The sequence below is a fragment of the Hypanus sabinus genome, chromosome 7 (genome assembly GCF_030144855.1).
Source record: "Hypanus sabinus isolate sHypSab1 chromosome 7, sHypSab1.hap1, whole genome shotgun sequence".
In the NCBI taxonomy this organism is placed as follows: Eukaryota; Metazoa; Chordata; class Chondrichthyes; order Myliobatiformes; family Dasyatidae; genus Hypanus; species Hypanus sabinus.
The window spans coordinates 122,361,613-122,374,274 of record NC_082712.1 but is presented as its reverse complement, the minus strand read 5'-3'; the positions used below and the strand labels follow the sequence as shown (position 1 = coordinate 122,374,274).

The 12,662-nt window shown below is 39.6% G+C and overlaps 1 protein-coding gene across 1 annotated transcript in view; it reads left to right on the top strand.

Moving 5' to 3' along the window:
- Positions 1 to 12,662, top strand: part of LOC132397142 (potassium voltage-gated channel subfamily KQT member 1) — a 795,097-nt gene that overhangs the window by 530,464 nt on the left and 251,971 nt on the right. Inside the window, exons 15-16 of the mRNA XM_059975504.1 lie at positions 4,777 to 4,823; positions 8,716 to 8,777. Coding sequence (XP_059831487.1) covers positions 4,777 to 4,823; positions 8,716 to 8,777 — 109 coding nt within the window. The remainder of the gene's footprint in view (positions 1 to 4,776; positions 4,824 to 8,715; positions 8,778 to 12,662) is intronic.

The following is a 12,662-nucleotide window of genomic DNA, read 5'->3' as shown; positions in this document are numbered from 1 at the left end:
AGAACTGCCTGTGATCTTTTATTATTTTGAAAGATTAAGTAAATCTTATCAAGGCTGAGGAATCTGAATTAACATTCTCACCATCCCAAAGAGAAAATTTTAACTCTATAATTCTTAGTTTTTCACCTCTTCAATAGTATCGAGACTCTTAAACTAATTTTGTCATTTTCTCAATTATTTTCTTTTTGTTTATCTTTGTGGTTTTTTTTTAAATTTTATGTTTATCTTTGTGTCCTGTATTCCAGAATTATCCAGTTGGACTTTTCAATAAATGTAATGTTATATGAACTTCCAGACACACATTGCAAAAGCTGAAATGAACTATTACCCTTGACCTGTTTCAGTATAAATGTTAGATATTTTGTGTGGAGATTTTTTGGCTGTAGTCTGGTGAAGCTTCTGTGACCAATAATTTGTAGAGCCTTTAAATATTTGGCAGTGCCGGTGGGAGATGCTGGACACAGAAACATTGGTATGTTGCTGAAGTGCATTTTGTGTATGGTATTCATAGTGATCCAGTGTTGACGAACATGCAAGTTTAGGATGGAAGACCAGGTGCTCACTAAAGGTGCTACCATAGGATAGCCAACCTCCCACGTACTCTTGTAGCCATGGAATTGATACAGCTTTTTCAGTTAAGTTTCTGGTTAATGATGACCCTCATGTCATTGAAGGTGTTTGTTTTGGTGGGGTTAATGCCCATATGTGTCCATACAGTAGTGATTAGGTCCTTCCTTAGGTGTTGTTGGAGTCATCAATCAGTGCCTGAATGATATCTAGGTCTTGCTGCAAGCTACAAAGCATAGAAAGTTTCACCATCGGAGGTGATATAATGATTACACTGAATGATCAGGAGCACTTCTGACCATATAAAAGACCTGAAGCAGCTTAGACATGGTCTCGTGGAAATCAGATCAGAATCAGAATCAGGTTTATTATCAGCGGCATGCGACGTGAAATTTTTTAACTTAGCAGCTGCAGTTCAATGCAATACATAATCTAGCAGAGAGAGAGAGAGAGAAAAAAAATAATAAATAAAATAAAACATAATAAATAAACAAGTCAGTCAGTTACGTATATAGAAAAGATATGTATTTTCTGTTTTCTGCAAAGCAGAAAATACTGTATATTAAAACAAGTGAGGTAGTGTCCATAGCTTCAATGTCCATTTAAGAATCGGATGGCAGAGTGGAAGAAGCCATTCCTGAATCACTGAGTGTGTGCCTGCAGGCTTCTGTATTTCCTACCTGATGATGACAATGAGAAAAGGGTATGTCCTGGGTGCTGGAGGTCCTCAATAATAATAAATCTTACATCAATGTCTCGAGACTGACATCATTATATTCTGACCACCAAAACCATCTTCTTCATGTGAAGTATGACTTCAGCTATTTGAAGTACTTCCCCTTGGCTCTAAAATCCTTATTCATTGGAGTCTTGGAAGAGGCTCAAAAAGCAATAGTTACTTTATTTTAGAGCATTTTGTCATTGCTGGTCATGATGTTGACGCATACCCATTGCTTGCATTTTCCTGGTTACCAGTGAGACTCCAGCCGAAGAATCCACCCTACATATCAGAAAAACATGGAAAGTAGATGTTAACACACTGAAAATATTTTTTATAGTTCATTCAGCATTCAATCTTTTCTCCTCTTTACTTGTTAAATCTTTCCTCACACTTGACTCCAAGTTGCTTTGCTCAGCCACGTGGCATTTCTCTCTTTGCATTAAACTTGCTAATAAGCAAGCTCAGAGCCCAGCTGAAACTAGACTGAAGAAGGGAGCCCTAATTCAGAAGGTTCATTGCTTTGTTTATCTAAGATGCAATGAGGCAGAGTAAGAGATGACCTAATACTTCCATTAAAATAAAGTAAGGATTAATCCTTATAAAATATCTGCAGCCTAGTTATTAGCTCTCTGCAACTTGCCGAAGTTAAGCACCAATGTCTGTGTTACACCTGATATTTGCAATGCATTTACAAGGCAATAATTCTGGTGCAAATTTGCTCGTATAGAGTAGTCAAACAACGGTCTAATTTCACTGCTTCGTTTCCACCACACCCAGATGCCTGGCCATGTGCTAGATAAACTGTACATTGGCTTCTTGTGTATCTTATTATCTTGTGTACAAGATATTAAGAGGAATAGATAGAGTGGACAGCCAGCGCCTCTTCCCCAGGGCACCACTGCTCAGTACAAGAGGACATGGCTTTAAGTTAAGGGGAGGGAAGTACAAAGGGAATATTAGAGGAAGGTTTTTTGACTCAGAGAGTGGTTGGTGCCACTGCCTGAGTCAGTGGTGGAGGCAGATACACTAGTGAAGTTTAAGAGACTACTAGACAGGTATATGGAGGAATTTAAGGTGGGGGGTTATATGGGAGGTAGGGTTTGAGGGTCTGCACAACATTGTGGGCCAAAGGGCCTGTAATATGCTGTATTATTCTATGTTCTATGTAACTGCTGTATACACTCTCAGTTAGAATATTGTAATGCATTTTAAAACTGCATCATGAATTGAATCCCATTTAGAAGTAGACAAGTTTGTCATTATTTTTTGTGTGGTGAAGAAAGGAGACCCTGGCTTTGTGGGACCATTCCTATTTCCAAATCAAAATTTGTTCACCATGTGGGAGATGAAGGTTTGAATCTTAGGTTGACTTGCTGCAGGTCAGTTGCATCCAAAGAGCTGGGCTGGGGCTGTGGTGTGTGGGTGGATGAGCTCCTGCTTATCAAATGAGTGATGGGCGCACGTGGTATGACTGTAGAAGGAGTGTTCATCTTGTGGCCTGCCAGACAGTTAATCAAGTAGGAAATTCTGATGGACTCTGGCAAGCCAGACACGCTTTAAACTGTTCTCTGAGGGAAGAATGCAAAGACAAAAAAAAGCCTAACAAGTCTGTGCGACCAGTTGGACTGAGGGAGTATTCTGAAACTCAAAAGCAGGACTGCATATTATACACATGTGCTCCAAGTTCACGGGAGGTCAGGGTAACAGGTCATGAGCTGTTATACTTAATGTCCAGGTTCCATTTTTCTCAAAAACAGTCAGGATACCTGCTGGACCAGTGTCCCCTTGCTCCTTCATTCAAAAGTCTGGTTTGAGAGGTGCTGCTGGAAAGGTCCCAGTGTCATTTTGACTGGCCACTGGAAATACAGAAAAGCAGTTTGAACTGATGTCGCATTATGACATTAAATCTATCACGTTGACTGAATGACAACTGGTATTAAACAGAGAGAATTTTTAAATAGTGGAATTGAATATTAAGTGTAGAATATTAAATAAGGCCTGGAAAACACAATTATACTGTGTTTCCAGACTATGCACATGCTTTCCATTGTTACCAGACAGTGGAGCTATTTCACTGTAAGGAACATTGTGTGTATGACAATTCTCATTCATTCTTGGATCAGCACTGAAAAAGAATTGGACAAATTTCAGTGCCTGTCTCCTTACATTAGGAGCTATAGTGGTGTCTGCTTTCACAAGTACTCCTAAACTACCTAGGGAGTCAAAATCTATGATCCAGACTGAAAAACACAATATAATGTCAAGGCATTCTTCATACATCCAATTGATGATTAGGAGATCATGTAAAATGAGAATTTGAGAAATTCAGATTTTAAAAGAGAAAAATTAAGCAATCATTGTACCTCTGTCTTACATATTTTGGCCAGTTTTTCTGTTGTGTCGGACTTTATATTTCAGGACAATTTGCTTGAAATTGACCAAACCATTCCAATAGATCCAAAAAAAAAATCAAAGCATAAGTTAAGTCCATGGCAAATTGATTTTCTGCCATCTTTTGTGCTAGTTTGAAAATCATGTTGTACACTGGTCCCGTCCATAAAACTGGCCATACTCCAGATCAAACTAATCAGCATTGGGAGTTTCCAGTAATTATGCTCATTTTCAGTGCTTCAAGAAGGCTCTTAAAATTAACCTGGCACATTTTCAAAGCAGTTGAATATTTTTTTTGAAGTATTGAGCAATTGATCACTGAAAATGAATGTAACCAGAAAATAGTTAAGCACTATTTTAAACCACTTTCAGTTATTTAAATTTGTTTTCTCAAGGTAGCTCTGAATACAATTAGGAATATTTTGAGAAGCACAGTAGTGTAGTGGTTAGCACAATGCCTTACAGTACCAGCGACCTGGGTTCAATACTCCCCGCTGCCTGTTCGTTCTCCCCATGACAATGTGGGTTTCCTCCAGCTGCTCCAGTTTCCTCCCACAGCCTAAAGATATGCCAGTTGGTAGGTTAGTTGGCCATTGTAAATTGCCCCATGATTAGGCTAGGATTAAATAGGGGGATTGCTGTGACCGAAGGGCTGCAAGGGCCTATTCTGTGCTATATCTTAATAAATAATAAACAATAATAAAATAAAAAATAAATAATTCTGCAACATTGATCAGTTATGTCGGGTTTTCATGAATATTAATCTTGAATTGAAGGGGCTCATGAAGATCAAAATCTACATTCAAGTTTGATATAATTTTATAGACATGACTTGGTGTAAACAAAATGTAACTCTATCAAGGTGAGAAGTCCTTTTATATTTTACCTAAACATTCAAGTCAAACTTGCAAGCCAATTTTAAAGTCTTTAAGGTGACTGATAACACCCAAAGCAGAAACACTAACTTCTTGCATCTTTCCTATCAACAATGTATAACTCATAGTTATTGAAAGTGGCGAGTCTCTGATCATATCTTATGTATAATGTTAAATGTTTGCTGCATTAATTGTTAACTCAGATTTTTTCCTTTCTCCTAGGCTAGATCAGTCCTTGGGAAAACCAACAATGTTCCTATCTGTGTCAGGTAAATATATTACTTACCTAAATCAGGTGAAACCGAACAAAAAAAATGGAAGTTTATCATCAGCATCAAAATGCAGGATAACTTTACTGCCTCCCGTTTATCAACCATCGACTAAAGTGGACATTTGAACCAAGATGATTTCAGTTTCAAATCCAGTATGTAGTAGGGGTTAGTTGTGTCAACAGCAACAAAACATAGCAAACCACAGACAGCACTGATGTTAGCATGCAATAATGTATTTAACTTAATAAAACAGCTTAAATTGCTTCATAGTGCTGAGAAGAATGTAGTTCAGAAAATCAAATGCTGCAGATGATAAAAATCTGAAACATTCAAGTCATCAAGTCACTTTTATTGCCATTTTGACCATAACTGCTGGTACCGCACATAGTAAAACTGAGACAATGTTTTTCAGGACCATGGTGCTACATGACACAGTACAAAAACTAGAGTGAACTACATAAAAAAAAACACAGAAAAAAAAACTACACTAGACTACAGACCTACCCAGGACTACATAAAGTGCACAACAGTGCAGGCATTGCAATAAATAATAAACAGGACAATAGGGCAGTAAGGTGTCAGTCCAGGCTCTGGGTATTGAGGAGTCTGATGGCTTGAGGGAAGAAACTGTTACATAGTCTGGTTGTGAGAGCCCGAATGCTTCAGTGCCTTTTCCCAGACGGCAGGAGGGAGAAGAGTTTGTATGAAGTGTGCGTGGGGTCCTTCACAATGCTGTTTGCTTTGCGGATGCAGCATGTAGTGTAAATGTCTGGAAGAGAGACCCCAATGATCTTCTCAGCTGACCTCACTATCCGCTGCACTGTCTTGCGATTCGATATGGTACAATTTCTGAACCAGGCAGTGATGCAGTTGCTCAGGATGCTCTCAATACAACCCCTGTAGAATGTGATGAGGATGAGGGATGGGAGATGGACTTTCCTCAGCCTTTGCAGAAAGTAAAGACGCTGCTGGGCTTTCTTTGCTATGGAGCTGGTGTTGAGGGACCAGGTGAGATTCTCCGCCAGGTGAACACCAAGAAATTTGGTGCTCTTAATGATCTCTACCAAGGAGCTGTCGATGTTCAGCGGGGAGTGGTCGCTCTGTGCCCTCCTGCAGTCAACAACCATCTCTTTTGTTTTGTTCACATTCAGAAACAGGTTGTTGGTTCTGCACCAGTCTGTTATCTGCTGCACCTCCTCTCTGTAAGCTGACTCGTCGTTCTTGCTGATGAGACCCACCACGGTCGTGCCATCGCGAACTTGATGATGTGGTTCAAGCACAGTCGTGGGTCAGCAGAGTGAACAGCAGAAACATAGAATGGAAAATGCTGGAAACACTCGGCAGGTCATGCAGCATCTGTGGAAGCAGAAAAGAAGTTGATCTTTCAGGGCTGGAGACCCTTCAACAGAACTAGGAAAATAGAAAATAAATCAGTTTTAAGTTGTAGAGGGAGTTGGAGGGAGAGGGTTAGGTGAAGGGAATAGGGCAAAAGCTATATGGTAATGAGATTATTTTGGTTAAAAGGCTGAACAAACAAACAAAAAAACCTGTGAATTGCAGACTTGTAGGGAATACTCATCTTGCTAAAACATGCTGGTAGAGATGAAAACTGACCTAGACTTACAGATCTATGAGTTATAGGAGAATTGACCAGAATTGCACAGTCCTGATTCAAACAGAGGAAGCAAATTACCTGCCCTTGTTGAGTTTCGGTCAAGAAGGCTGCATCATACAATGTGGTTTACTATCAAGGACAGATAACAAGATCAAAGAATAACGTTTTAAAGAAAGGTTTGGAGAGAGATCCATTCAGAGATAGGGGAACTTAGGTCGAGTGTGCCTGAGGCATTTGAAGTTGAGGTGTGCAGAGACATCAGAAAAGCACAGTGTTGTTGTTTGTTTATTTATTTATTGACATACAGCACAGAATAGGCCTTTCCCCAGCGATCTCCTGATTTTAATCCTAGCCTAATCACAGAACAATTTACAATGACCAATTAGCCTACCGACCAGTACGTCTTTGGATTGTGGGAGGAAACTGTCATGGTAATGAGGAGAACATACAGGCATTGGTGGGAATTTAACCAGGGCCGCTGGTACTGTAAAGCGTGGTGCTAACCACTATCTACCATGCATTTGTGTGGAATGATATGGACAATAGGACTATGAATGAGTCAAAATCTGGATGGAAACTGTGAGGACTTGGGGATGGTTCACATTCTGATTCCACTGGGTGTGAGCTGTGTACTAGTGTCATTCTACTCCAAACTTGTTCCTTTCTTTGACACAGTGGTGCAGATGCCTTTCAGAATTAGTGATTGTCTTTAGTCAAAGCCTCAAGTTGATACCCTTGTGGCCTTTGCATGTTTTTCCTGTGAATACTTGGGTTTCTGCTGGGCTCTCCAGCTTCCTTCCAAATCTTAGAGCCATACAGGCTGGTAGATCAAGTGGCAGCTACAAATTACCCCTTGTATAGGTAGGTGGTAGAAGAGCTAAAGTAGAATACACGCATGTGAGAGAGAGCATATTACAGGGAAATAAATAAGTGAATGGAATTGCTGGAATTGTGATGTGAAAATGGTCTCTTTCTATGTCATGAGAAAATATATGGTCAAAACATGAAAAAGATGATGAGAGAGGTATTTTAAACAGAGAGAGAGAGATCGTGAGATGTGGAAACAACTGACAGTAACTGCACTGAGTTAATAAACCCTGTAGGAGACAAGGTATCTTAAAGTGATAATGTTAAGCAAGTAGCTATCAAATGTAGGTAAAGTATTTAGGTGGGAGTTAGAGCCTCAGTCAGTTTTAGATTAGAGAGAGGAGGACCAGCCTATAATCCTGTCCATGTGGATACAGCCATGCTAGTATGTGGGCGTTGCATAAGGATATAGACAGTCTTAGCTACAATGTCCCATAACAGAACAGGCTGTCCTAATTCTTTGATCACTAATCAATCGGGATAAGACTTCAGTGGGTGTCAAACACCAGTGTATCCAAACCTCAGCCTGAAGTCGATGAAGTCAAGGTGAATAGAGAATGGTTTGAATCCCAACCAAGTTGAATGAGGAAGTAATTCTTAAATGAGGTGACTTGGTAATGTAATGGCTGCTGAAATTATGCGCAGTTTTATGCAAGTCCATAGTAGATATTCAACACACACTAGCACTTCTTGGCATTAAACTGTCAAGTCTCATTCAGAGAGGCCTTCAGGTTAGCTGTTTGGAAATATTCCATGAAAACAATTGGCAGGAGATACTCCGAGGTTGCAGCAGTATAGAGGAACCTTCACTCCACATCAAGTATCATACTCTACTTGACCTTACTGTCGTTGTGTTGACATAAAGGAATATACACCATTCTCCAGCATTGATGTCCTTCCATATTAGGTGATGCACAGATGATTCTTCCGTCTTGAAACCATACCCGCCAAGACCTTGAAGTACAGTATATTTTTATATCTTGTATGCCTTGTGTTACAAGGTAATTTGGCATTATTTATTATTAAATTCTACTTATCTGAAATGGCACAAAGAAGATCAGAATTTATCCACCTCTCATGGTGAGAAGTAGTTTAACATCTTACTTGGAACATCTCATTTACAGGGGTTAAACATGTGAGCCAGTTGTAAAGTGTTAAGATTTAACAACCCCAATCTGTCTGAAAACTAATCTAGTTTACAGCAGAGACTCTTTGGTGTGAAGAAAATTATTTCAAAATGTGAATTTGATACTTTAATGAGTTTTCCAGTTACATAGATTTGTAATGCAATTTATTCTTATCAATTGTAAAAATATTTATCCAAACATATTGTTATCACCTTTTGTGAAATTATTTAAAATATTCAACAAGTATTAATTTCATTCTTCTTCTCCTGGTATGTTTTAGAAAAGAGCCAGGACAGGGGAAAGAACACAATTGGAGCTAGACTTAACAGAGTAGAAGAGAAGGTAAGACAGCTTTACAATTAACACACATTTAGCTGACTGATTGCTCACATGTTGTATTGAAATCTTGTTACTAGCCATTTTGAAGGAACCTCGCGTTTCTCATGGAGTTAATGAGTGCACCCCAGCTCTTCTGCATCTTGCACAGGGTCAGTTCTGACATTGAATAATGTACATCCAACACACATCCAGGTCAGTCTGCACATCCATACAGACTGAGGAGATGTGTCGAAGAAGATGGCAGGATGCATATGTAGGAGGACAAAATGGAGAAGGAAATCAGCTGCTGCTCTCTTGCCATCCCTGGTGGTGAAGTCAGGGAAAAACAACTGGTGCCCAACTATGAAGTACCTCACTCTGAGCCACAGCTGGGTAAGGAGTTAGATTTTCTAACACCAATGACAAAACCGGTCCTCAACATACCTTTGTTGCATAGATTCTAAGGTCTGCATTCTGAAGTATGAGATTAGAGGCTCATGACTGGTTTGTAAAAGCGCACTTCATCTTCTAAAAGTACATGGGCTAATTGATGCAATACATCTGTATGCATAGATTCATCTAATACTCCTTTGACTAGCTCCTGAGAACTATAACTTTAATTTGAGACTAGTAACATTGCAAGATAAGTTTCAGACTTAGACTCCTGAGTGTCAATAGCTGATTGTGGCCAGGATAGGAATATAGTGCGATAACTGCCTTCAGTGTTGTGATGCAGAGATAGGGGAACAAAATAAAGAAGTTTTCCCATTCCAAGTTGTTGCTCCCGTGGTGTGTGGAGCAGGGTGAATTTTTCTGAGGCACCATTAAAACCTGAAGCGCAGTCAGCAATTTAATAGGTAACTCCTCAAACAATGTGGACAGAAAATCATGGATGGTGCATAGCCAATTGTTTTAAACAAACTTCCCACTGTATCTGGTTCAGCAAAGGTCTGTAAAGTGAGCTCGTTCTACTCAGAAAGAAAGAATACTGACTGAGGATAGCTGCTAATGAGTAATGTGACATTGTGCATCCTTAAACTGAGATTCCATTAATCTTAGTTAAAGTTCAAGGAGACTGCTCCAGAATCTTATGAAATTCCAGCAAGAGAACAGGGTTCAGTCGATGGAGAGTATCAGCCATTCATTGTAGACTGTAGAAAAGGCAACACAAAAGTGCTTTCTTTCAATTCAATATTTAGTGTAAGAAAGAAAACCCTTTTAAATGTTTCTTGTTATTTCTGCTGGTTATAAACCTCTTTTTCATTGTGATCAACCAGTGTTTTATCAGATATTATCAACCAACATTGACTTGGAATTATGAGCTCAGAGAAATATTAGTTCAATAGAATTAAAAATAGCAGTATTGCTTTCCTCAGAATGTCAAGTCTTTGTGGCCCTAGCCCTGTTCACAGACACAATAGAAATTAATTGGCGAACCTCTAGCCATCCCTTCTTGTTCTTCATTTAAATCAATTATCCATGATATATCTGTGACTTCTGAACTCTCACCTGGGAGAGTGCTAAATCACAGGTGGGAAATAACGAGGAAGATGTCAGCTTGTACGTCAAGCCGTGTTGAATTGTGCTGCAACCTAGTAGGGTGGGAATAGAAAATGAATTTTAACCTGACTAGGAAGCTGAGAAACCCACAGCGATGGGTAGTTATTAAATATTATTCTCCAGTGATTAATACTTGGCGATGGGATGGGCAGGAACTGGTGTTATTTCAATCCTGTTAATCTCCCGCCCAGGTTCCAAGTTCCTAAGTGCATCAGACTATTTTAGTGCACAGAACACGATTAAAGCAAGATACTCACAGGGGTGGGACACAGATTCCCTTCACTCCTCGAGTAACCATTAAGCACTTTAAGGACATGTACATACGAGGACGTCTTCAGCATGTACCTGTTTAAGTAACCCCTCCAAAAGTGCAGAGAAGCAAACTTGAGTTCTTGTGCGCAACTCTGCGTGGCTCAAGCAGTTGAATTATTGAAATATCATCACAAAAGTGGCTACTTGGTCCATTGTGTATATGCTTTTAAACAAACTGCCACCTTGCTTCCATTCCTTCACACTCTCTCCATTGTCTTTTCACGATTTTTTTGTTTGCAATCATTTAACCTATTCCACTTTGAAGAGGTTGCATTTCAGGCAGTTCCTTCCCTAAATCACAACTTGTTTATTAATAACAAAAAACCCTTTGTCTTCCCTTTGCCGGATATACAGCATTATAAATGAAGAACTAACATTTAATATCAAACTGAATCTCCTCTCACCTCCCTCCCCCACTCTGCTAAGGAAACAGACAAATCTGTACTTGGAGTTGACAGGAGGAAATACGTAATGGGGAAAGTCCCAGCAGAGATCACAGGCTGCAGAGAGCAGGGCAGACCTGTAAAATAGAAGGTGCCGAAGAGACTTGATTCTGTGAAACTCAGCTCAGAATTATTGGATTCAGAAAACTCTAAGTAATTGTTTAATAATAAATTTCTAGGAAATGATTATATGTGTTGACACTTGTACTCCGTATGTTCACATTTTTTTCCTGATGCAGAGTATCTGTGGAAACATATTGCTTGATTATGTACAGATGTTTTGTCACTGCAAGTGTTACTGGGGTTGGGTAAAAGTTGACAGATAAAACTCATGCAATTATCATATCACTTTGCTGAAAAGGATCATTATCACCTCTAAGTACAGTAATATCTGCATTGCAAGAGATAAATAGATGATATTTTGCCTGTAGATGCAACCTACTTTCTTTCCTCTGCACTCAGTGGCTCCACTCTCTCTGGGTCCCTTGTGGCATATCTCACTCATTCTGTCTTGTGGCGCATTTATCTCCCACTCACTCTCTTCGAGTGTATATATCATTCTCTTTCTCCACACTGCTGCCCTACCCATTCATTCTGTCACCTTTCTCCATCCAAGAACCTCATTTGTTTTTCTTTTGTATCCTTATTTCTTGTATCCTTCTCAATTACATAGTATTTCACATTTCACTCCACGAGCTGTCCCTCGCTTCAATATCAGGTTTAACATCACCAGCATATGTCATGAAATCTGTTGGCTTTGTGGCAGTAATAGATATAGTAATATATATACACAATATATAGTGAATGAGAAAAAGACCTGTGAATTACAGTATAGATAAAATAGTTAGATTGAATAAGTAGTCCAAAAATACAAATGACAATAAAGTGGTGAAGTAGTGTTCATGGGTTCAATGTCCATTCAGAAACTGGATGGCAGAGGAGAAGAAGCAGTTCCCAAATTGTTGAGTGTGTGCCTTCAGGCTCCTGTATCACCTTTCTGATTATAGCAATGAGAATTGGGCATGTCCTGGGTGATGGGGGTCCTTATTGATGGAATCTGCCTTTTTGAGGCATTGGTCCTTGAAGATGTCCAGGATACTATGGAGGCTAGTGCCCATGATGGAGCTGACTAACTCTCTGCAGCTTATTTCAATCCTGTGTAGTAGCGTCATCCCTAATGCGTTCAAACCCTATCTCTTAGGCCTCCTCTCTCCCTACTCCTTTACCACTTCTTATTCTCTTATACATACTATCCCTTTTCTAGGTCATATCACTTCCCTTTGTTCGCTCTGTTTCCACATCTGCCTCTCCTAACCAGTACTGATGAAGGGTCTCAGCCCAAAACATCAGCTGTTTATTTCCTGCCATAGAAGCTGCCTAACCCGCTAAGTTCCTCCAGCATTTTGTGTGTATGTTGCTCAAGATTTCCCGCATCTGCAAAATTTCTTGTGTCCTTCTCCTGACCACTCAGCTGTCTTTGCTCGTTGTGAGTCTGGCTGCAACTTTCTCAGCGACTCATGGCATGGTGTAATGTTACACTCACAACCCTCTAGCACTTTGTAACAATGGGTTGTTATCTATCGAACACCTCTAG